General features: G+C 37.7%; 1 protein-coding gene across 2 annotated transcripts in view; it reads right to left on the bottom strand.

Annotated features, from left to right (window-relative positions):
• LOC147341587 (uncharacterized) overlaps nucleotides 1–24,858 on the bottom strand; it is a 468,058-nt gene that overhangs the window by 15,553 nt on the left and 427,647 nt on the right. Inside the window, exon 9 of one of the 2 annotated variants that reach the window (XM_086388287.1) lies at nucleotides 1,756–1,986. The exons of the other annotated variant lie outside the window; for it this stretch is intronic. Within the exon in view, the coding sequence (XP_086244413.1) occupies nucleotides 1,914–1,986 (73 nt within the window). The 3' untranslated portion in view covers nucleotides 1,756–1,913. Of the gene's footprint in view, nucleotides 1–1,755; nucleotides 1,987–24,858 lie in introns of those variants that run through there. 2 annotated transcript variants of the gene reach the window in all.

Genomic DNA, 24,858 nt, shown 5'->3' with positions numbered 1-24,858 from the left:
GGCTTCAGGCATAACATTTAGATCTTTAATCCATTTTGAGCTTATTTTTTATTATGGTGTGTGGAAATGTTCCAATCTCATTTTTTCCCATGTAGTATTCAGTTTTCCCATTTATTAAAGACACTATCTTTCCTTCATTGTCTAGTCTTGCCTCCTTTGTCATAGATTAACTGACCATAAGTACATGCATTTATTTTTGGACTGTATTCTATCCTATTGATATATGTCTGTTTTTTGTGGCAGTATCATGCTGTTTTGATTATAGTAGCTTTGTAGTATAGTCTGAAGTCAGGGAGCATAATGTCTCCAGATTTATTCTTTTTTTTTTTTTTTTTTAAGATTGCTTTGGCAATTCAGAGTCTTATGGACATTTTAAAAATATTCTTTCAATCAAAGAGTATAGGCTATCTTTTCATCTCTTTGTATCATTTTCAAATTCCTTCATCAGTTTTGTACTTTTCGGAGTATAGGTCTTTCACCTCTTTAGCTAAGTTTCTTCCTAGATATTTTATTCTCTTCAATGTGATTGTAAATGAAACTGTTTCCTTAAGTTCTCTTTCTGATAGTCCATTATTAGTGTATATAAATGCAACAGATTTCTATATATTACTCTTGTGTCCTGTAATGTTATTTAATACATTTATTACTTCTAATAGTTTTTTTTCGTGGAGATTTTAGGGTTGTCTATGTAGTAAGTCCCCCTACATATGAACAATTGGTGTCTGAGAGTGTGTTCATAAATCCAGTTTTTTCATAAGTCCAACAGAGTTAGCTCAGGTATACAACTAACACAATTGTAATAGATTTATAATGTTTGCATCTTTGAAAATTCACAGCTTGATGTTTCATATGTAGGGGACTTATTGCATAATGTTATGTCATCTGCAAATAGTGACAATTTTATTTCCCTTCCAATTTGGACTCTTTAGTTCTTGTTCTTGTCTGTTTGTTGTGGTTAGGCATTCTAATATTATGTTAAATGGAAATGGCAAGAGTGGGCATCCTTCTCTTGTTCCTGATTTTAGAGAAAAGCTTTCAACTTTTCAGCATTAAGTATGAAGCTTGCTGTGGGTTTGTCATAAATGGCCTTTATTATGTTAAAATACGCTCCCACTATGCCTACTTTGACAGTTTTTACAATGAAGGGATGATGAGTTTTGTCAAATGCTTTTTCTATGTCTATTGAGATCATACAATTTTTAATCCTTCCTTTTGTTAATGTGTTATATCACATTGACTTATGAATATCAAACCATCTTTGTGTCCCTGGAATAATTCCCACTTGATCATGGCGTATGATCTTTTTTGTATATTGTTGAATTCTATTTGCTAATATTTTGTTGAGGATTTTTGTATCTATTTTCATCAAAGATATTGCCCTGTCATTTACTATTGTTTGTATTGTGCTTGGTTGATTGGTATCCGGGTAATAGTGGCCTCATAGAATGAAATTATGGCTGAAAACTTCCAAGCCTGATGTTCACTTCTTCTAGTGAGTTTTTTTTTTTTCTTTCAGTTATTTTATTGTTCAATTCTGACTGGTTCATTTTTATATTTTCTAACTCCGTAGTAAAATTCTCACTGTGTTCATCTATTCTTTTCCTAATTTAGTTATAATTCCTACTTCTTTGAATTCTTCATCTAGTAAATTGTTTATTTCTGTTTCATTTGTTCTTTTTTCAGGCTTTCCAGGTAGCACTAGTGCTAAAGAGCTTACCTGCCAATGCAGGAGACATGAGAGACCTGGGTTTGATCCCTGGATCAGGAAGATTCCTTGGAGGAGGGCATTGCAACCCACTCCAGTATTCTTGCCTGGAGAATCCCCATGGACAGAGGGGCCTGGCGGGCTACAGTCCATGGGGTCACAAAGAGTTCATGACTGAGGTGACTTACCAAGAATGTACAGTTCTTTTTCACAGCATTTCTCTTGCTCTTCCAATTGAGACAAATTCTTCTATCTTCTCATTTTGCTTATCTTTCTTGTCTCTAGGAAAAATAGGTGAAACAGTTACCTATGGCAGTCTTGGAGGGATGTCCTAATGTTGGAGCTTCCCTAACAGAGGCTGCATGTGCCCAGTGGCTTAGGTGAGAGAGCTGAATTTTATGTGAATGCAAGTTATTGTTTTCTAAAGATTTTCTGGCAGCTATTACCTTGATAGGATATGGGGCTGGAGAGGGAGGAATAGGGCCAGAGCCAAGTGTGGGGTGGGACTTCATCTCTGCTCAATGGCTGTCATCTACTGAGGGGAGTTCAGCTCCTATGTTGCTGGAGCAGAAACCCTGAGGGTCAAGTACAGGCTGGCTGAATTCACTTTTAAGTGTGTATTCTTCCTACTCCTAACACCAGCACCCTCAGCCCAAGAGGGGAGCAGTGCTGGAGAAAGAAGGACAAGGGTGGGTATTCAGCAAAGACTGAGGCATGGGCTGTCGCTATCTGGCTGACATCAGAGATCTGGTCTTACTCTGGTGTTCCACCTGCACAATTGACAATAATAGTTGTCCCCTGCCTCCTCGGACACCTCTTAGCATTTGAGCCACTACAGTGTCTCACAGCCAAGTGTTTCCTCGTCATGGATGCCCTTGCTCCAGTGTGGGTCTGCAACACAAGTTGAATGGAGCCCATTATGTAGCTTGAATTGCTCACTCCCCAGGGAGGGTCTCCACTGTGTACTTTCTCTTCTTCTCTGAGTCTTGATCACTTTTCTTCCCTTTCTACCTGTTTAACATGTATCTTTCTCACAGCCTTGGTTTTACAGAGATCATTCTGCCAGTTTCCAATTAGTTTTCAGTGAGTGAGAATTATTCCATATGTAGACGTATTTTTGATGCATTCATCGGGAAAGGTGAGTTCTGTATTCTCTTACTCTGCCTTCCTGATTAAAGTCTCTAGAATTCACTTTTGATTTTGTATAGTCTCTGGGTTTGGGCCAGAGGATGAGATGGCTGGATGGCATCACTGACTCGATGGACATGAGTCTCAGTGAACTCCGGGAGTTGGTGATGGACAGGAAGGCCTGGCGTGCTGTGATTCATGGGATCACAAAGAGTCGGACACGACTGACCAACTGATCTGATCTGATCTGATCTGGGTTTGGGCCAATGTATAACGACATTTATCTACCTCTGTAGTATCACACAAAGTATTTTCATTGCCCTAAAAATCCTCTGTGCTCTACCTATTTATTCTCTTCCCCATCCCATCCCCACAATCCCTGGCAAACACTGATCATTTACTGTCTCTCTAGTTTTGCCTTTTCCAAAATGTCATATAGTTGGAATCATACAGTATGTAGTCTTTTCAGATTGATTTTTTTTTCTCTTGGTAATACGTTTAAGTTCCTTTGTGATTTTTTTTTCATGGCTTGCTAGTTCATTTCTGTTTAGTACTAAATAACATTTTATTGGTTTAGATGTAAGTTTGTTTATCCACTCACCTACTGAAGGGCATCTTGGTTGCTTCCATGTCTTGGCAGTTATTAATAAAATTGCCATAAACATGAAAACACAAGTTTTTATGTGGACATACATTTTCAGGTTTTTTTTGGTAGATAAAAAAGCCTTTGGTAGATATGTTGGCAAATTCTTACAAAACTAGACAATCTTCCAAAGTGGCTGTACCATTTTACATTCCCACCAGCAATGAATGAGAGTTCTGTTGTTGCATATTCTCATCAGCATTTGGTGTTGTCAGTTTTGGATTTTGTCTATTCTAGTAGGTATATAATGATGCTTCATTGTCTTTTCATTTTGCATTTCCCTAACAACATAGTCTGTGGAGCATCATTTCTTTTTTTTTTTTGTTTGTTTGTTTCTATTTTTACTTTTGTTTGTTTTTCAACTTTGGGTGCACTGTTATGCTAAAGTATTTGACACCAATTGTAGAGATCCCTCTTAGTAATAACAGGATTTTTATACAACTTTTGTCGTATAAATGTTATGTTACTTTCTGCTTCACAGCAAAGTGAATCAGTTATACATATACATATATCCACTCTTTTTTAGATTCTTTTCCCATATAGGTCATTACAGAGTATTGAGTAGAGTTTCCTAAGCTACAAATCAGGTCTTTATTAGTTATCTACATTATATATAGTAGTGTGCATATGTCATTCCTGATCTCCTAATTTGTCCCTTCCTCTGGTAACCATTGAGTTAGACAAGGCTGTGGTCCATGTGCTCAGATTGGTTAGTTTTCTGTGATTGTGGTTTTCAGTCTGTCTGCCCTCTGATGGAGAAAGATAAGAGGCTTATGGAAGCTTCCTGATGGAAGAGACTGAGGGGGAAAACTGGGTCTTGTTCTGATGGTCAGGGCCATGCTCAGTAAATCTTTAATCCAATTTTCTTTTGAAGGGCAAGGCTGTGTTCCCTCCCTGTTGTTTGACCTGAGCCCAAACTATGATGGAGGTAATGAAGATAATGGTGACCTCCTTCAAAACGTCCTATGCACACTGCTACACTCAGTACCCTCAACCCTGCAGCAGGCCACCACCGACCCATGCCTCTGCCAGAGACTCCTGGACACTCACAGGCAAGTCTGGGTCAGTCTCTTGTGGGGTCACTGCTCCTTTCTCCTGGGTTCTGCTGCGCACAAGGTTCTGTTTGTGCCCTCCAAGAGTCTGTTTCCCCAGTTCTGTGTAAATTCTGGCCACTCTATGGTGCATTAATGGTGACCTCCTCCAAGAGGGCTTATGCCATACCCAGGTCTGCTGCACCCAAGAGGCCCTGCCCCCACAGCAGTCCACTGCTGACCCATACGTCCTCAGGAGACATCCAAACACAGTTCTGTCTCAGTCTCTGTGGAGTCTCTGAGTCCTGGATTACTTTGCCAATACAGGTCCATCTTGTCAAAGCTATGGTTTTTCCAGTAGTCATGTATGGATGTGAGAGTTGGACTATAAAAAAATCTTAGTGCTGAAGAATTGATGCTTTTGAACTGTGGTGTTCTAGAAGAAGCTTGAGAGTCCCTTGGACTGCAAGTGGATCCAACAAGTCCATCCTAAAGGAAATCAGTCCTGAATATTCATTGGGAGGGCTAATGCTAAAGCTGAAGGGCCAATACTTTGGCCACCTGATGCGAAGAACTGACTCATTTGAAAAGACCCTGATGCTGGGAAAGATTGAAGGCAGGAGGAGAAGGGGATGACAGAGGATGAGATATTTGAATGGCATCACCAACTCGATGGACATGAATGTGAGTAAACTCCAGAAGTTGGTGATGGACAGGGAGGCCTGGCATGCTGTAGTCCATGGGGTAGCAAAGAGTTGGACGTGACTGAGCAATGAACTGAACTGGTAACCATGGGCTTCCCTGATGGCTCAGCTGGTAAAGAATCTGCCTGCAATGCTGGAGATCTGGGTTCGATGCCTGGGTTGGGAAGATCCCCTGGAGAAAGGAAAGGCTATCCACTCCAGTATTCTGGCCTGGAGAATTCCATGGACAGTATAGTGCATGGGGTCGCAAAGAGTCAGACACAACTGAGTGTCTTTCACACACACACACACTGGTAACCATAAGATAATTTTCTACATCTGTAACTCTATTTCTGTTTTGTAAATAAGTTCATTTGTACCTTTTTTTTTAGAGTCCACATATAAGTAATATCATATAATATTTGTCCTTCTCTGTCTGACTTTATTCATTCAGTATAACAATCTCTAATGTTGCTGCAAATGGCATTGTTTCATTCTTTCTTAGGGCTGAGTAACATTCTATTTTATATATATATATATATATATATATATATATATATATATATATATATATACACACACACACACACACACACATACCACATCTTTATCTATTCCCCTGGTCATGGGCATTTAGGTTGCTTCCATGTCCTGGCTATTGTAATAGTGCTGCCATGAACATTGAGGGTGCATGTATGTTTTTGAATTATAGGTTTATTCAGGTACATGCCCAGGAGTGGGATTGCTAGATCATATGGTAGCTCTATTTTAATTTTTAAGGAACCTGCATACTTTTCTCCATAGTAGATGTACCAATTTACATTCACACCAACGGTGTAGAAAGGTTCCCTTTTCTCCACAGCCTCTCCAACATTTATTATTTTGATTCACATTTCCCTAATAACTAGTGCTGTTTTGAGCATCTTTTCATGTATGTCTTTAGAGAAATGTATGTTTAGTTCTTCCACCTGTTTTTTTATTGGTTTTTTTTTCTTTGACCTGTTTGTATATTTTGAAAATTAATCCCTTGTCAGTCACTTCATTCGCAAATATTTTCTCCCATTCTGTGGTTGTCTTTTTGTTTATAGTTTCCTTTGCTGTGCAAAACATTTTAAATTCAATTAGGTAGGTCCCATTTGTTTATTTTTGTTTATATTTTCATTACTCTATGAGGTGGGTCAAAAAAGATCTTGCTGCGATTTATGTCAATGTTCTGCCTGTTTTCCTCTAACAGTTTTATGGTATCTGGCCTTACATTTAGGTCTTTAATCTACTTTGAGTTTATTTTTGTGTATAGTGTTAGGGAGTGTCCTAATTTCATTCTTTTACATGTAGATGGTCCAGTTTTACCAGCACCAATAATTAAGGAAACTATTCTTTCTCCATTGTACATTCTTGCCTCCTTTGCCATAGATTAGTTGACCATAGGTGTGTGGATTTTTCTGGACTCTATCCTGTTCCAGTGATCTATATTTCTGTTTTTGTACCAGTGCCACACTCCTTTGGTTACTGTAGCTTTGTAATATTGTCTGAAGTCAGGGTGCCTGATTCCTCCAGTTTCCATTCTTCTTTCTCAAGATTACTTTCACTATTTGGGATCTTTTGTGTTTCCATACAAATTTAAAATATTTTGTCTTATTCTGTGAAAAATGCCATTGGAAATAGGGATTGCATTGAAACTGTAGTTTGCTTGGGTAGTATAGTCATTTTGATAATATTGATCCTTTCACTCCAAGAACATGGTATATCTCTCCATCTCTTTGTGTCATCTTTGATTCTTTTATCAGTATCTTACAGTTTTCTGAGTACATGTCTTTTACTTCCTTAGGTAGGTTTATTTCTAGGTATTTTACTCTTTTTGATGTGATGGTAAATGGGATTGTTTCCTTAATTACTCTTCTATTTCATTGTTAGTGTTTAGGAATGCAAGAGATTTCTGTGTATTAATTTCATATCCTGCAAATTTACTAAATCCATTGAATACCTTTAGTAGTTTTCTGGTGGGATCTCTAGGATTTTCTATGTATAGTATCATGTCATCTGCAAACAGTGACAGTTTTACTTCTTTCCCAATTTGGATTCTTTTTATTTCTTCCCTGATTGCCATGGCTAGGACTTCCAAAACTATATTGAATAAAAGTGGCAAGAGTGGGCACCTTGTCTTGTCCCTGATCTAAGAGGAAATGCTTTCAACTTTTCACCATTAAGAATGATGTTTGCTGTAAAATTGTCATATATGGCCTTTATTATGTTGAGTTGTAAGTGTGAAAGTTAGTCCTCAGTCACATCCCACTCTTTCTGACCCCATGGACTGTAGCCTGTTAGGCTCCTCTGTTCATGGGGATTCTCCACGCAAGAATATTGCAGTGAGTTGCCATTGCTATCTCTAGGGAATCTTCCTGACCAGTGATTGAACCTGGCTCTCCACACATTGCAGGCAGATTCTTTATCATCTGAGCCACCAGGGAAGCTCTTGTTGAGGTATACTCCTTTTGTGTCCACTTTCTGAAGAGTTTTGATCATAAATTGGTATTGAATTTTGTCAACAGCTTTTTCTGCATCTATTGAGATATGTTTATTCTTCATTAGTTAATATGGTGTATCATGTTGATTTTCCTACATTGAAGAATCCTTGCATCCCTGCAATAAATCTCATGTGGAGTATCTTTTCATATGTTTGTTTGCCATCTGTATGTGAAGCAAGCAAACACTCTTTGATGAGATGTCTGTTAAGGACTTATGCCCATTTTCCCTAAGCTTTATTGAGATATAATTAACATATATGTTTAAAGTATATAATGTCATATTTAGGTAAACATACGTAATAAGGTTAGTTAACATATAGATCACCTTATATAATTAACTTTTATGGGAGAACATTTGATACTTACTGTCTTAGAAACTTTGAAGTCTATAATACAGTATTGTTATAGCCACCATGCTTTACATGAGATTCCCAGAACTCATTCATCTTTTAATAGGAAGTTTTGCCCTTTGGCCAACATCTACCCATTTCCTCCCAGCCCCTGGGAACTAGCATTCTACTGTTTGTTTCTATGAGTTCAGCTTATTTTGATTCCTCATATAAGTGAGATCATACAGTATTTTTATTTGTCTGACTTATTTCATTAGCATAAAATCTACAAGGTCCAAATATCCATTAATGTTGTTGCAAATGGCAAGATTTATTTTTTATGACTGAAAATGATCCCATCGTGTGTGTGTGTGTGTGTGTGTGTGTACATATACACACAATATCTTATTTATCCACTCATCCATTGGTGGACACTTAAATTGTTGCCATGTATTGGCTGTTGTGAAATATGCTGCAGTGTATTTGGGGATGCGGATATCTCTGGGATCTGGATTTCATTTCCTTGGATATACACGCAGGAGTAGTATTACTGGATCATATGCTCGTTCTGTTCTCAAGTTTTTGAGGAAGGTCCGTACTATTTTCTATAACAGCTGTACAAATTTGCATTCCTATTAATAATGCACAGAGGTTACCTTTTTTAATATTCTCACTAATACCTGTTATCCTTTTATCATAGCCATTCTAAAAGGTATGAGGTAATATATCATTAGTTTAATTTTCATTTCCCTGAAAAGTAATGTTTAGCATCTATTAATGTACTTGTTGCTCATTTTATGTCTTTTTTACAAAGATGTTTTATTCAGGCCTTGTGTCAGTTTTCTAATTTTTTAAATCGTTTTTGCTGTTGAGTTGTATGAGTTTCTTTTTATATTTTGGATATTAATTCTATGTCAGATAAATGGTTTGCAAATACTTTTATTTCCATTCTGTAGGTTGCTCTTTGTTGACTCATTTGCTGTGCAGAAGCTTTTCAGTTTGATGTAATCCCACTCATTGATTTTTGCTTTTGTTACTTTTCTTTTTCTGTGTCATATGAAAATTATTGTTACTAAGAATGATGCCAAACTTTTCCCCTATATTTTCTCCTAGAAGTTTTATGATTTCAGGTCTTACATTTAAATATTTAATCCATTTTGAGGTAATTTTGTGAGTGGTATAAAATAGGAGTCCAGTGTCATTTGTATATGAATTTCCAGTTTTCCCAGCACTATTTATTGAAGAGACATATCTTTTCCTATTGAATATTCTTGGTTCCTTGTCAAATATTCATCGACTATATATGTGCAGTTGTGTTTCTGGGATCTAGATTCTGTTTCATTGGTTTATGTGTCTCTTTATGCCAGCACCATGTTGCTTTGATTACGATAGCTTTGTGATGAAAGTGTGATGCCTCCAGCTTTGTTCTTGTTTCTTAAGACGAGTAGTTCAGTCACTCCATTTTTTCCAACTCTTTGTGACCCCATGGACTGCAGCAAAGCCAGGCTTCCCTGTCCATCACCAACTCCCAAAGCTTACTCAAACTCATGTCCATTGAGTCGGTGGTGCCATCCAACCATCTCACACTCTGTCGTCCCCTTCTTCTCCCACCTTCAATCTTTCCCAGCATCAGGGTCTTTTCCAATGAGTCAGTTCTTTGCATCAGGTGGCCAAAGTATTGGAGCTTCAGCATCAGTCCTTCCAATGAATATTCAGAACTGATCTCCTTTAGGATGGACTGGTTGCATCTCCTAACAGTCCAAGGGACTCTCAAGGGCCTTCTCCAATGCCATAGTTAAAAGCATCAATTCTTCAGCACTCAGCTTTCTTTATTTGTGGTCTTTTGTGGTACTTTATGCATTTTAAGATTTTTATATTTCTGTGGAAAAACTCCATTGAACTTTGGTAGGGATTACACTGAATCTACATTGTATATTAAGGACATATTAACAATATTAATTATTCCAATCTTTGAACATGTTTCTAGATGTTTTGTGTGTCTTTAATTCTTTTTAGTCAGTGTTTTATAGTTTTCTGTGTATAGTTTTTTACCTTCTCAGTTGAATGTATTCCTACTAGTTTTATTGTTTTGGGTACTATTGTAAATGGGATTGTTTTCATTTTCAAATTGAGATATAACTGACATTAGTTTTAGGTGTACAACATAATGACTTGATATGTTTATATTTTGCAATAGGATTACTGCAACAAGTTTAGCTAACATTCATCACCACACATAATTACACATTTGTTTCCTGTGATAAGGATTAAGATCTACTTTTAGCAACTTTCAAATATACAATATAGTAAGTCCCCTACATATGAATCTTCAAGCTGCAAACTTTCAAAGATGCAAAAGTGCATCTGTGTGTCCAATCACGTAGATTAGTTCATATGTCTGGCATACATTTCAATGAGTATGCATTCTTTGCAAGTGGTTCTGCTTTTGTGTACTTTACTGTGGAGTACTATGTAGAGTACAGAAGTACAGTATGTTTATTTCAAACCCAGGATGTCCAGAACTGTAAAAGCAGCAGTGATGTAGCTGGTACTGCTGGCCAGCTGTTGTACTATATTACTACACTTTCCAAGGTACTGTACTATATGATTAAAAATGTTTTATTTGCTTTTATGTACTATTTGTGTGAAAAGTATTATAAACCTATTACAGTTCAATACTATATAGCAGACTGTGTTAGTTGGATACCTAGGCTAACTTTGTTGGACTGAAAAATTGACTAATGAATGTGCTCTCAGAATGGAATTCCTATGAATGTAGGGGACTTACTGTAAAGCATTTGTTAACTATTTTCACCATGCTGTATATTGTTACATTGCCAGGACTTACTTATCTCATCCAGATAGTACCTTTTGACCACCTTCACTCATTTCAATCCCCACCCTCTGCCACCTCCTGCATCTGAAAACCACCAATATGTTCTCTGTAATGGGTTTGGATTTTTAATATATATATCACATATAAGTAAGATCACACATAGTATGACTGTTTTCTTTCATTTTTCAGGTAGCTTGTTAGTATATAAAAATGCAACTGAATTTGTATGTTGATATTTTATCCAGAAATTTGACTGAATTTATTGATTAGTCCTAACAGGTTTTTTTGTTGTTGTTGTTGAGTTTAAAAAATTTTTAGGGGGAGGAGCTAAGATGGCAGAGGAATAGGATGGGGAGACCACTTTCTCCCCCACAAATTCATCAAAAGAACATTTAAATGCCGAGTAAATTCCACAAAACAACTTCTGAATGCTGGCAGAGGATATCAGGCACCCAGAAAAGCAGCCCATTGTCTTTGAAAGGAGGTAGGAAAATATATAAAAGACAAAAAAAGAGACAAAAGAGGGAGGGATGGAGCTCTGTCCTGGGAAGGGAGTCTTAAAAAGAGAGAAGTTTCCAAACACCAGGGAACACTCTAACTGCCGAGTCTGTGCCGAGCCTTGGAAGCACAGAGGGCAACATAACAGGGAGGAAAAATAAATAAACAATTAAAACCCACAGATTACAAGCCCAACAGTAACTCCCTCAGCGGAGAAGCAGCGCAGACGCCTGAACCCCCTACTAGCAAACGGGGGCTGGGCAGGGAGGCGCGGGCTGCATCGCTTAGAGTAAGCATCTGGCCTGAATGCTCTGAGCGCTATCTGAGCGAACTAATTTGGGCTAGCAAACCAGACTGTGGGATAACTACCATGCGAAAAGCCAGCCCTAACCTAAGACACCACCAGGCCCGCGCACGGAACAAAGGACTGAAGAGAGATAGACGGCTGCAGACCATCCCCCACCAGTGACAGGCAGCCAGAGCCACAAGGGGGCAATCACAGCCCCAGAGAGACATTATCTACAAAACTGTAAGCAGGCTTCTTTGCTAACTAAGACTTCTTGGGGTTCTGGATGGTCAACATCCACCTGAGAAGGTGCGCCAGTTGTATACCTAGAAAACCGAGCAGTGGGGAGGCAATAAGTCGCAGCAACCGCGCTTGCCAAACACCTCATCACCTGAGCTGCTCGGACCTGGGAAGGGCACAAAACGCAGGCCCAACCGAGTCTGCACCTCTGAGGACTACCCGAGTGCCTGAACCTGAGTGGCTTGGACCTGGGAGGTGCAAGCAGCCCAGGGCCGGCCTCAGATGGTTCCCAGCAGAGCAACCTAGAGCCTGAGCAGTGTGGGCAGGAAGGCTACACCTGCCGTGAGCGGGGGCAGGCCCAGTGTGGCTGAGGCACTGTGAGCACAAACCAGTGTTATTTGTTTGCAGTGTTCCTCCCTCCCCACAGCATGGCTGAACAAGTCAGCCTAAAAAAAAAAAAAAGTGTCCACCACCGCCCCCTTTGTATCAGGGTGGAAATCAGACACTGAAGAGACCAGCAAACAGAAGAAGCTATAACAGAGGGAACTGCCTTGGAAGCGACAGGCAATAGATTAAAACCCTGTCGTTAGTACTGACCACATAGGAAGGGGCCTATAGATCTTGAGAAATACAAGCCAAACCAAGGAACTAGCCGAAAATGAACTGACCCCACAATACCCACAAAAACACCAGAGAAAGTCCTAGATATATTTTTACTATTTTTACGATCATTCATTCTTTCTCTTTTTTTTAATTTTTAAAAATTTTTAAGTCCTCTATTACTCCTTTAATTTTCATTTTTATAACCTACTATTACTTTGCAAAAAAAAAGACCCTGTTTTTTTAAAAGCAAACTTCATATATATTTTTTTTATAATTTTTGTGACCCTGTTTTTTTTTTCTTTTTCTCCTTCTTTTTTTCTTTTTCTTCTTCTTCTTTTCTTTAACATTGTATTTTTGAAATTCCAAACTCTACTCTAGATTTTTAATTTTAGCTTTTTGGTATTTGTTATCAATTTTGTACCTATATTTTTTTTAATAACTTTTGTGACTTTTTTTCTCTCTTTCTCTTCTTCTTTTCTTTAACATTGTATTTTTGAAATTCCAAACTACTCTAGATTTTTAACTTTTGCTTTTTGGTATTTGTTATCAATTTTGTACCTATATTTTCTTTATAATTTTTGTGACTTTGTTTTTTTTTTTTTCTTTTTCTCTCTTTCTTTTCCTTCTTTTCTTTAACATTGTATTTTTGAAATTCCAAACTCTACTCTAGAATTTTAAATTTTTGCTTTTAGGTATTTGTTACCAATTTGGTACCTTGAAGAACCCAATCTTCAGTACCCATTTTTGACTTGGAAGCGAGATTACTGGCTTGACTGCTCTCTCCCCGCTTTGGACTGTCCTTTTTCTCCACCAGGTCGCCTGTGTCTCCTCCCCAACCCCTCTCTACTCTACCCAACTTTGTGAATTTCTGTGTGTTCCAGATAGTGGAGAACACTTAGGGAACTGATTACTGGCTGGATCTGTCTCCCTCCTTTACATTCCCCCCTTTTATCCTCCTGGCCACCTCTGTCTCCTTCCTCCCTCTTCTCTTCTCTGTATAACTCCGTGAACATCTCTGAGCGGTCCAGTTGTGGAGTGCACGTAAGGAAGTGATTACTGGCTAGCCCACTCTCTCCTCTACTGATTCCACCTCATGTCATCCAGGTCACCTCTAACTCCCTCCTCCCTCTTCTCTTCTCCACGTAACACTGTGAACCTCTCTGGGTGACCCTCACGGTGGAGAAACTTTTCATCTTTAACCTAGATGTTTTATCAATGGTGCTGTATAGAAGGAGAAGTTTTGAGACTACTGTAAAAATAAGACTGATAACTGGAAGCAGGAGGCTTAAGTCCAAACCCTGACTCCAGGGAACTCCTGACTCCAGGGAACATTAACTGACAGGAGCTCATCAAACGCCTCCATACCGACACTGAAACCAAGCACCACCCAAAGGCCAACAAGTTCCAGGACAAGACATACCAAGGAAATTCTCCAGCAACACAGGAACACAGCCCTGAGCTCCGATATAAAGGCTGCTAAAAGTTACTACAAAACCATAGACATCTCATAACTCATTACTGGACACTTCATTGCACTCCAGAGAGAAGAAATCCAGCTCCACCCACCAGAACACCGACACAAGCTTCCCTAACCAGGAAACCTTGACAAGCCACCTGTACAAACCCACACACAGCGAGGAAACTCCACAATAAAGAGAACTCCACAAACTTCCAGAATACAGAAAGGACACCCCAAACTCAGCAATATAAACAAGATGAAGAGACAAAGGAATACCCAGCAGGGAAAGAAACAGGATAAATGCCCACCAAACCAAACAAAAGAGGAAGAGATAGGGAATCTACCTGATAAAGAATTCCAAATAATGATAGTAAAATTGATCCAAAATCTTGAAATCAAAATGGATTCACAGATAAATAGCCTGGAGACAAGGATTGAGAAGATGCACGAAAGGTTTAACAAAGACATAGAAGAAATAAAAAAGAGTCAATATATAATGAATAATGCAATAAATGAGATAAAAAACACTCTGGAGGCAACAAATAGTAGAATAACAGAGGCAGAAGATAGGATTAGTGAATTAGAAGATAGAATGGTAGAAATAAATGAATCAGAGAGGAAAAAAGAAAAATGAATTAAAAGAAATGAGGACAATCTCAGAGACCTCCAGGACAATATTAAACGCTACAACATTCGAATCGTAGGAGTCCCAGAAGAAGAAGACAAAAAGAAAGACCATGAGAAAATACTTGAGGAGTTAATAGTTGAAAACTTCCCTAAAATGGGGAAGGAAATAATCACTCAAGTCCAAGAAACCCAGAGAGTCCCAAACAGGATAAACCCAAGGCAAAACACCCAAAGACACATATTAATCTAATTAAAGATCAAACACAAAGAACAAATATTAAAAGCAGCAAGGGAAAAACAACAAATAACACACAAGGGAATTCCCATAAGGATAACAGCTGATCTTTCAATAGAAACTCTTCAAGCCAGGAGGGAATGGCAAGACATACTTAAAGTGATGAAAGAAAATAACCTACAGCCCAGATTATTGTACCCAGCAAGGATCTCATTCAAATATGAAGGAGAAATCAAAAGCTTACAGACAAGCAAAAGCTGAGAGAATTCAGCACCACCAAACCAGCTCTCCAACAAATACTAAAGGATATTCTCTAGACAGGAAACACAAAAAGGGTGTATAAATTCGAACCCAAAACAATAAAGTAAATGGCAATGGGATCATACTTATCAATAATTACCTTAAACATAAATGGGTTGAATGCCCCAACCAAAAAACAAAGACTGGCTGAATGGATACAAAAACAAGACCCCTACATATGTTGTCTACAAGAGACCCAACTCAAAACAGGGGACACATAACAGGCTGAAAGTGAAGGGCTGAAAAAAGATTTTCCATGCAAATAGAGACCAAAAGAAAGCAGGAGTAGCAATACTCATATCAGATACAATAGACTTTAAAACAAAGGCTGTGAAAAGAGACAAAGAAGGTCACTACATAATGATCAAAGGATCAATCCAAGAAGAAGATATAACAATTATATATGCACCCAACATAGGAGCACCGCAATATGTAAGACAAATGCTAACAAGTATGAAAGGAGAAATTAACAATAACACAATAATAGTGGGAGCTTTTAATACCCCACTCACACCTATGGATAGATCAACTAAACAGAAAATAAACAAGGAAACACAAACTTTAAATGATACAATAGATCAGTTAGACCTAATTGATATCTATAGGGCATTTCATCCCAAAACAATGAATTTCACCTTTTTCTCAAGCGCACACGGAACCTTCTCTGGGATAGATCACATCCTGGGCCATAAATCTAGCCTTGGTAAATTCAAAACAATTGAAATCATTCCAAGCATCTGTTCTGACCACAATGCAGTAAGACTAGATCTCAATTTCAGGAGAAAAACTATTAAAAATTCCAACATATGGAGGCTGAACAACAGGCTGCTGAATAACCAACAAATCACAGAAGAAATCAAAAAAGAAATCAAAATTTGCATAGAAATGAATGAAAATTAAAACACAACAACCCAAAACCTGTGGAACACTGTAAAAGCAGTCCTAAGGAGAAAGTTCATAGCAATACAGACATACTTCAAGAAACAAGAAAAAAGTCAAATAAATAGCCTAACTCTACACTTAAAGCAACTAGCAAAGGAAGAAATGAAGAACCCCAGGGTTAGTAGAAGGAAAGAAATCTTAAAAATCAGGGCAGAAATAAATGCAAAAGAAACAAAAGAGACCATAGCAAAAATCAACAAAGCCAAAAGCTGGTTCTTTGAAAGGATAAATAAAATTGACAAACCATTAGCCAGACTTATCAAGAAATAAAGGGAGAAACATCAAATCAATAAAATTAGAAACGAAAATGGAGAGATCACAACAGACAACACAGAAATACAAAGGATCATAAGAGACTACTATCAGCAATTATATGCCAATAAAATGGACAACGTGGAAGAAATGGACAAATTCTTAGAAAAGTACAACTTTCCAAAACTCGACCAGGAAGAAATAGAAAATCTTAACAGACCCATCACAAGCACGGAAATTGAAACTGTAATCAAAAATCTTCCAGCAAACAAAATCCCAGGTCCAGACGGCTTCAAAGCTGAATTCTATCAAATATTTAGAGAACAGCTAACACCTATCCTACTCAAACTTTTCCAGAAAATTGCAGAGGAAGGTAAACTTCCAAACTCATTCTATGAGGCCACCATCACCCTAATACCAAAACCTGACAAAGATCCCACAAAAAAAGAAAACTACAGGCCAATATCACTGATGAACATAGATGCAAAAATCCTTAACAAAATTCTAGCAATCAGAATCCAACAACACATTAAAAAGATCATACACCATGACCAAGTGGGCTTTATCCCAGGGATGCAAGGATTCTTCAATATTCACAAATCAATCAATGTAATACACCACATTAACAAATTGAAAAATAAAAACCGTATGATTATCTCAAAGATGCAGAGAAAGCCTTTGACAAAATTCAACACCCATTTATGATAAAAACTCTCCAGAAAGCAGGAATAGAAGGAACATACCTCAACATAATAAAAGCTATATATGACAAACCCACAGCAAACATTATCCTCAATGGTGAAAAATTGAAAGCATTTCCTCTAAAGTCAGGAACAAGACAAGGGTGCCCACTTTCACCATTACTATTCAACATAGTTTTGGAAGTTTTGGCCACAGCAATAAGAGCAGAAAAAGAAATAAAAGGAATCCAAATTGGAAAAGAAGAAGTAAAACTCTCACTGTTTGCAGATGACATGATCCTCTACATAGAAAACCCTAAAGACTCCACCAGAAAATTACTAGAACTAATCAATGATTATAGTAAAGTTGCAGGATATAAGATCAACACACAGAAATCCCTTGCATTCCTATACACTAATAATGAGAAAACAGAAAGAGAAATTAAGGAAACAACTACATTCACCATTGTAACAAAAAGAATAAAATATGTGGGAATATATCTACCTAAAGAAACTAAAGACCTATATATAGAAAACTATAAAACACTGGTGAAAGACATCAAAGAGTACAGTACTAGATGGAGAAATATACCATGTTCATGGATTGGAAGAATCAATATAGTGAAAATGAGTATACTACCCAAAGCAATTTATAGATTCAATGCAATCCCTATCAAGCTACCAACGGTATTCTTCACAGAGCTAAAACAAATAATTTCACAATTTGTATGGAAATACAAAAAACCTCAAATAGCCAAAGCAATCTTGAGAAAGAAAAATGGAACTGGAGGAATCAACCTGCCTGACTTCAAGCTCTACTACAAAGCCACAGTTATCAAGACAGTATGGTACTGGCACAAAGACAGAAATATAGATCAATGGAACAAAATAGAAAGCCCAGAGATAAATCCATGCACATATGGACACCTTATCTTTGACAAAGGAGGCAAGAATATACAATGGATTAAAGACAATCTCTTTAACAAGTGATGCTGGGAAATCTGGTCAACTACTTGTAAAAGAATGAAACTAGAACACTTTCTAACACCATACACAAAAATAAACTCAAAATGGATTAAAGATCTCAACGTAAGACCAGAAACTATAAAATTCCTAGAGGAGAACATAGGCAAAACACTCTCCAACATATATCACAGCAGGATCCTCTATGACCCACCTCCCAGAATATTGGAAATAAAAGCAAAAATAAACAAATGGGACCTAATTAAACTTAAAAGCTTCTGCACAACAAAGGAAACTATAATCAAGGTGAAAAGACAGTCTTCAGAATGGGAGAAAATAATAGCAAATGAAGCAACTGACAAACAACTAATCCCAAAATATACAAGCAACTCCTACAGCTCAATTCCAGAAAAATAAATGACCCAATCAAAAAATGGGCCAAAGAACTAAACAGACATTTCTCCAAAGAAGACATACAGATGGCTAACAAACACATGAAAAGATGCTCAACATCACTCATTATCAGATAAATGCAAATCAAAACCACGATGAGGTACCATTTCACGCCAGTCAGAATGGCTGCAATCCAAAAGTCTATAAGCAATAAATGCTGGAGAGGGTGTGGAGAAAAGGGAACCCTCTTACACTGTTGGTGGGAATGCAAACTAGTACAGCCACTATGGAGAACAGTGGGGAGATTCCTTAAAAAACTGGAAATAGAACTGCCTTTTGATCCAGTAATCCCACTGCTGGGCATACACACCGAGGAAACCAGAATTGAAAGAGACATGTGTACCCCAATGGTCATCACAGCACTGTTTATAATAGCCAGGACATGGAAGCAACCTAGATGTCCATAGTGGAGGAATGGATAAGAAAGCTGTGGCACATATACACAATGGAGTATTACTCAGCCATTAAAAAGAATACATTTGAATCAGTTCTAATGAGGTGGATGAAACTGGAGCCTATTATACAGAGTGAAGTAAGCCAGAAAGAAAAACACCAATACAGTATACTAACGCATATATATGGAATTTAGGAAGATGGTAACAATAACCCTGTATACGAGACAGGAAATGAGACACTGATGTATAGAACAGTCTTTCGGACTCTGTGGGAGAGGGAGAGGGTGGGATGATTTGGGAGAATGGCATTGAAACATGTATAATATCATATATGAAGCAAGTCGCCAGTCCAGGTTCGATGCACGATACTTGATGCTTGGGGCTGGTGCACTGGGACAACCCAGAGGGATGGTATGGGGAGGGAGGAAGGAGCAGGGTTCAGGATGGGGAACACATGTATACCTGGGGTGGATTTATTTTGATATATGGCAAAACCAGTACAATATTGTTAAGTTAAAAAAGAAAAGAAAAAAAATTTTATATGTAAGATCATAACTGCAAAAAGAGTCAATTTTATTTATTTCCAATTTGTATATTGTTTTCTTTTTCTTGCCTAATTGCTCAAACTAGCACTTCCAGTATTGAATACTAATGATGAGAGTGGGCAACCTTGCTTTGTTCCTAATCTTAGAGCGAAGGCTTTTAACATTTTACCATTTAGTATCACGCATCCAAAAATTTTCTTTTACTCCTTTCCCACCATTTTATGTTTCTAATGTCATCATTTTCATTGTGTATCCATCAACAAATTATCCTAAATTTAACTATAGACTTTCCTTTGCCCAGTGTGTTTTATATTTTCATGTTCTCATGTTAATTAATTAGGGTCTTTTGTTTCAGCTTTAAGACCTACTTATAGCATTTCTCTTGTGGTAAATTTAGTGGTGATAAATTTTTGTCTAGGAAAGTCTATCTCTCCTTCGTTTCTGAAAGATAACTTTCTTAGGTAAAGAATTCCTGGTTAGTGGTTTGTTTGTTTTCTTTCAGCATTTTGAATATATCATTCTACTCTCTCAGGGCCTGCAAGATTTCTGCTGAGAAAACCATAATGGTAACCATATGGGAATTCCTTTGTATTGGAGGAATATTTTTCTCTCAATGCTTTAATAATTCTCTTTGTCTTTGCTTTTGGACAGTTTTATTGTAACATGTCTTGGAAAAGACCTTTACAAGGTGAAAGTTTGGGAGGACCTATGTGTTTCATGAATTTGGATATCCAAATCTCTCCCCAGATTAGTGAAGTTCTCAGCCATTATTATTTCTTTAAAAGATTTCTGCTCCTTCCCCCTCTCTTCCTCTGGGCCTCCAATAATGCATAGACTGTTTCTCTTAATGCTATACAATACTTTATGTAGAATTTTTTCTTTTTCACTGCTTTTCTTTTTTCTCCTCTGACTGCATAATTTCAAATAACTTCTATTTCACAGATTGTTACTTCTGCCTGATCTAGTCTGCTATTGATACAATCTGTTGCAGTTTTCATTTCATTCATTGTATTCTTCAACTCCAGGATTTCTATTTGGTTCTTCTTCATTATTTCTATCTCTCTGTAAATCTTGATTTTTTTGTGTCTGTGTGAGTAGTCATTTCCTGGTTTCATTGAATTATCTTTCCATTTTTTCTTGCAGTTCAATGAACTTCCTGAGAACAACTATTTTGAATGCTTTATTGGACAATTTGCAGATTTCCATTTCTTTGTAGTTGGCTTGGGAAATTGTATTCTTTGGTGTCATATTTCCTTGAATTTCCTGTTCCTTTAAGTCTTGCATTATTATCTTCACATTTGAATAAGCAGTCACCTTTTCTAGTCATTACTAGTCTTTGCTGGCTGGCTTTGAGAGGGAAATACCTTCCATCAGCCCTCTTAGGGATTCTGAGACTTTCCCAGAACTTTCATATGAATATGCCTGCTCCATACTTCCTGTTCTTTCTTATGGAGGAACTCTTAAATTGTATGTCTTATCTCAATCTAGCAGAGCCAGTCTTTATTTGCTTTCCCTGAGGTGTTGCTGAATATACAAATTTGTGTGCTTTCTCCGCATCTCACAGGGTCAGGCTGGCTTTCTGAGCATGCTCATGAGACATTTACAAAGGCTCTCTTGGACCACCCTTGGAGACATTCACAGGAAGCTAGCCATGGAGTGGGTGGATTATATGAGTGGGACACATGGAGTTTTGGAAGTACCTGTGGGCCAGTTGGAGGGATCCATAGTTGAGATGTCCTCAGCAGCCCATAGGCAGGATTACTGATGGAGCCTAAGATGTGGTTAACTGAATCCACACCTGTTTGCCCTCCAGGAGCTGTGGATGTTATTCTCAGCTGCTGCCTACCTCACAGGCAGAACACCTCAATATTCTGTATAGGATGAGAAGCAAGGTGGGTCTCTTTATCAGTGCTCTACATAGCTTCAGAAACTAGGCATTAACTCACCTACTTTCACTATTCCCCATGGGAAAAATCACAGGCTGAGAAGTTATTTCTTGAGGAAGGACCTGTGTGGGCAAAGTGAAACTATTCCTCTTACCCTCTGTAATGCATCCAATATTGGATTTTCTTTGCTCCAGTGGTATGCTTGTACTTTTCCACTGGACTCTTTGAGTCTTCTGTAGTTAATTTTCAAAGTCAGTGTTCCTTGAGGGGAAGATGGTAGAAAACTCCTATTTCATCATTTTGATGCCATGACTACATTGATGCTTTGGGAATTTTCAAATAGATTGTTTATATTTTAATCTCTGGTTATATCACTTTTTACCTCATCAGTTTTAGTTGTATGTCTTTGTTTTTCTATTTCCTTAATCAAGATCTCACAAAAGTATGCTTATTTTATAGTTTTCTTTTATTCCTGCTTCATAAAAACCATGTGGTTTTGTATTTTAATGAGAATAATAACTAATTTAAAATAAATTTCCTATTTTCTCTATTAAGTAATCTTTAGAAGTATGTTTCTTTTACAAAACTAACAATGTTTTACTTTTTCTGTAATTTTATAGTCTGTATATAAGATTAGTGTATTTTTTATTTGGTTTGGCTCTGCTGGAATTACTTATCATTAAAAAAGAAATTTCTTTAAAACCATTGTTTGCCAATAAAGTGGCTTGTCCTTACCTTTCCTAATATCCACTTGGGTTACACTGCAAAATCATTTCAAAATAAATACTACGGTTGACCTTTGAACAATATGAGTTTGAATTGAGTCCACTTATATGTGAATTTTTTTTCAATAAATACTACAGTACTATACCATTTACAGTTGGTCAAACCCATAGACAAAGAACTGCAGATATGGACAGCCTGACTATAAAGTTATATTTGGATTTCCAATGGCATAGGAGCTCAACACCCTTAATCTCTACATGGTTCAGTGGTCAGCTGTGTATATTGAGTTGCATACTTGTTAACCACATAGCAAATTAGCATAGTATGCCATAGTGAAAGCCTCTAGGAGTGGAAAATGCTTGTGCTCAGATCCTTTCCAAGTACTTCCTTACATGTGCGATGGGAAAACTGAAGTTCCAGATTCTCTTGCTAAAAACTAGCTAGAATTAGTCTATGAGACCTTTGGATGTCCATAGACTTTTGCCTCTAAGAAGATCTGTCCTTAAGAATAAGTTGTTATAAATAACTTCTAATTTCCAAAGTTCTGACTTTTATTATGGCTTTGTTTAACCAGAGTTCAATTATGTTCCTTCTGTGGAGGAATGGCTTTACAATGTTGCCCTGGAAATTGTTCATGTTTCTACATAGGCCAGACAGGCCAAGGCTTATACCAAAGCTTATCTGAATCTTGATGAACATCTCGTGTTCTTTTTGAAATGTGAAAGGATGAGAGCCTTGTGAGTAGCTACCACTCATGTACCTACCTTCCCTGAAAGGCTGTCATGAAAGAGTTTCTCATCACTGCCCATGTTCTGAAGACATATAAGATATTTGGCCTGTGTTTATCAGAGCTATACAATAAAATCTCTTCCCTGTAGACTGAATTGGATTCTCAACCACATTACAGTCACCTACCTGTTTGTGTGTGTGTGTGTGTCTTTCTTTTTGGTGTGCAGACTAAGGATCATGTGGATCTAGCACCTTTGGCTATTCTTCCTTATGCTCTCTACATTGGTAATGTCTGAATCTAATGGTGACTCCATGTATCTTTACTGGCCAAATCAGTCAGGCATTGTTCTTAACCTTGGCCTTGCTGTCTTGGGTGATTGACATGTCCACAACCACTTTCTCTGACACTGAACTAAAGAATTCAATGCTATAACACCTGATATTTCTGCAATAGGGAAATGATTCACTATTTTCTGTTGATATAAGCCTTGGATCTCTAGTTAGGGTTGAGGCAATAAGAAACATACCATGTATCTCCTTATTGCCCATCAGGACATTGAGTTTGTTCTCTCTCAAGTGACAGTACTTAAGTCATCACCTAGTGAGGTGATTTCTGTTTTAAAATAATAAGGTTTTTAATTAGTGAAAATATCTTCAAGGACATGACAGTACATGGGATGTTGATTATTGGTTTCCAGAGTGGTTACCAGCTATTGCTCTTGCTGAATCTTATAAAGCTGAGCCCTAAGATTAGAGCATCAGATTTTATCTCCTACAAGTAATCTTACCCAACAATGTTTTTATTCTAGCAATAATAATAATAGATAGGGCTTACTGAGGACTTACTTTGTGCCAGGCAGATTAAGAGATTCACATGCATTCTCTCCTTTAATCCTTTCAAGCAGTTACCATTTTTGTTCCCACTTTAAATATTAGGAAACTGAGGTTTTAGTGAGGCTACATGACTTGTCTAAATGTACACATCTAGTTAGTATTTCGGAGAAGGCAATGGCACCCCACTCCAGTACTCTTGCCTGGAAAATCACATGGACAGAGGAGTCTGGTAGGCTGCAGTCCATGAGGTCACTAAGAGTCGGACACGACTGAGCGACTTCCCTTTCACTTTTCACTTTCATGCATTGGAGAAGGAAATGGCAACCCACTCCAGTGTTCTTGCCTGGAGAATCCCAGGGACGGGGGAGCCTGGTGGGCTTCCATCTATGGGGTCGCACAGAGTCGGACATGACTGTAGTGACTTAGCAGCAGCAGCAGCAGCAGTTAGTATTTGATAGTAGTGGCCTTATCAGTGCAAAAACTCTGGTTTCTGTGAGTTTTATTTTTTTTAATAATTTGGGGATAAAATTTCCCATAAAGGATGAAACCTTCCCAGTTGTTGGGTAAACCTTCCCAGTTGTTGGCTGAGAGACCTATAATAAAAGATCAGCAAGAGAAAAGTAAAAGTTTAACATGTATACCTAATGTATACATGGCAGACACCAAGGGAAAAATTAGTGACTCAAAGAGATGGTTTATAACTCTGGCTTAAATACCATCTTCAACCAAAGGAAAAAGAAAAGTTAGGGTGTAGGCTGCAGGGGACAGCAATAGAATGATTTGGGGGAAAATTGCTAGGAAAAGCATGGTAAACAAGGGTGATAATTTGTTACACAGAAGTCAGTGCCTTCTCCATTGATTTGTTTTTCTCATGATTTAGTCATCTTCTCTTCCTTGTACAGAGGAGGAGACACCCTTAAAAATGGAGATTTCCTTACCAAATATAAAATTTTATTACAAAACTGTAAATTCTACTCTATTTTCAGAACTTCTCCTGTCTCTACTGTTCCTGCTGCTGCTACTAAGTCGCATCGGTCGTGTCCAACTCTGTGCGATCCCATAGACGGCAGCCCACTAGGCTCTGCCATCCCTAGGATTCTCCAGGCAAGAACACTGGAGTGGGTTGCCATTGCTTTCTCCACTACTGTTCCTGAAAACAACAAAAAAACAATCATTATGCCAACCACATATTTTGCTGGGGCAAATTCTGTTACCCATCTATAAAAATTAATACTTTGATAATCTGATTATATGAATCAGTATCTATGATAAATGGCTTAATATTCCAACCTTGAGAGTTGTACTTCATTTGCAATTTAATAAAA

Source organism: Bos grunniens, chromosome X (genome assembly GCF_055505025.1).
Source record: "Bos grunniens cultivar Pamir isolate PY7600 chromosome X, Bosgru_T2T1.0, whole genome shotgun sequence".
NCBI lineage: Eukaryota > Metazoa > Chordata > Mammalia > Artiodactyla > Bovidae > Bos > Bos grunniens.
Note: the sequence above shows the minus strand (reverse complement) of the source record. Positions and strands in the feature narration are given on the sequence as shown.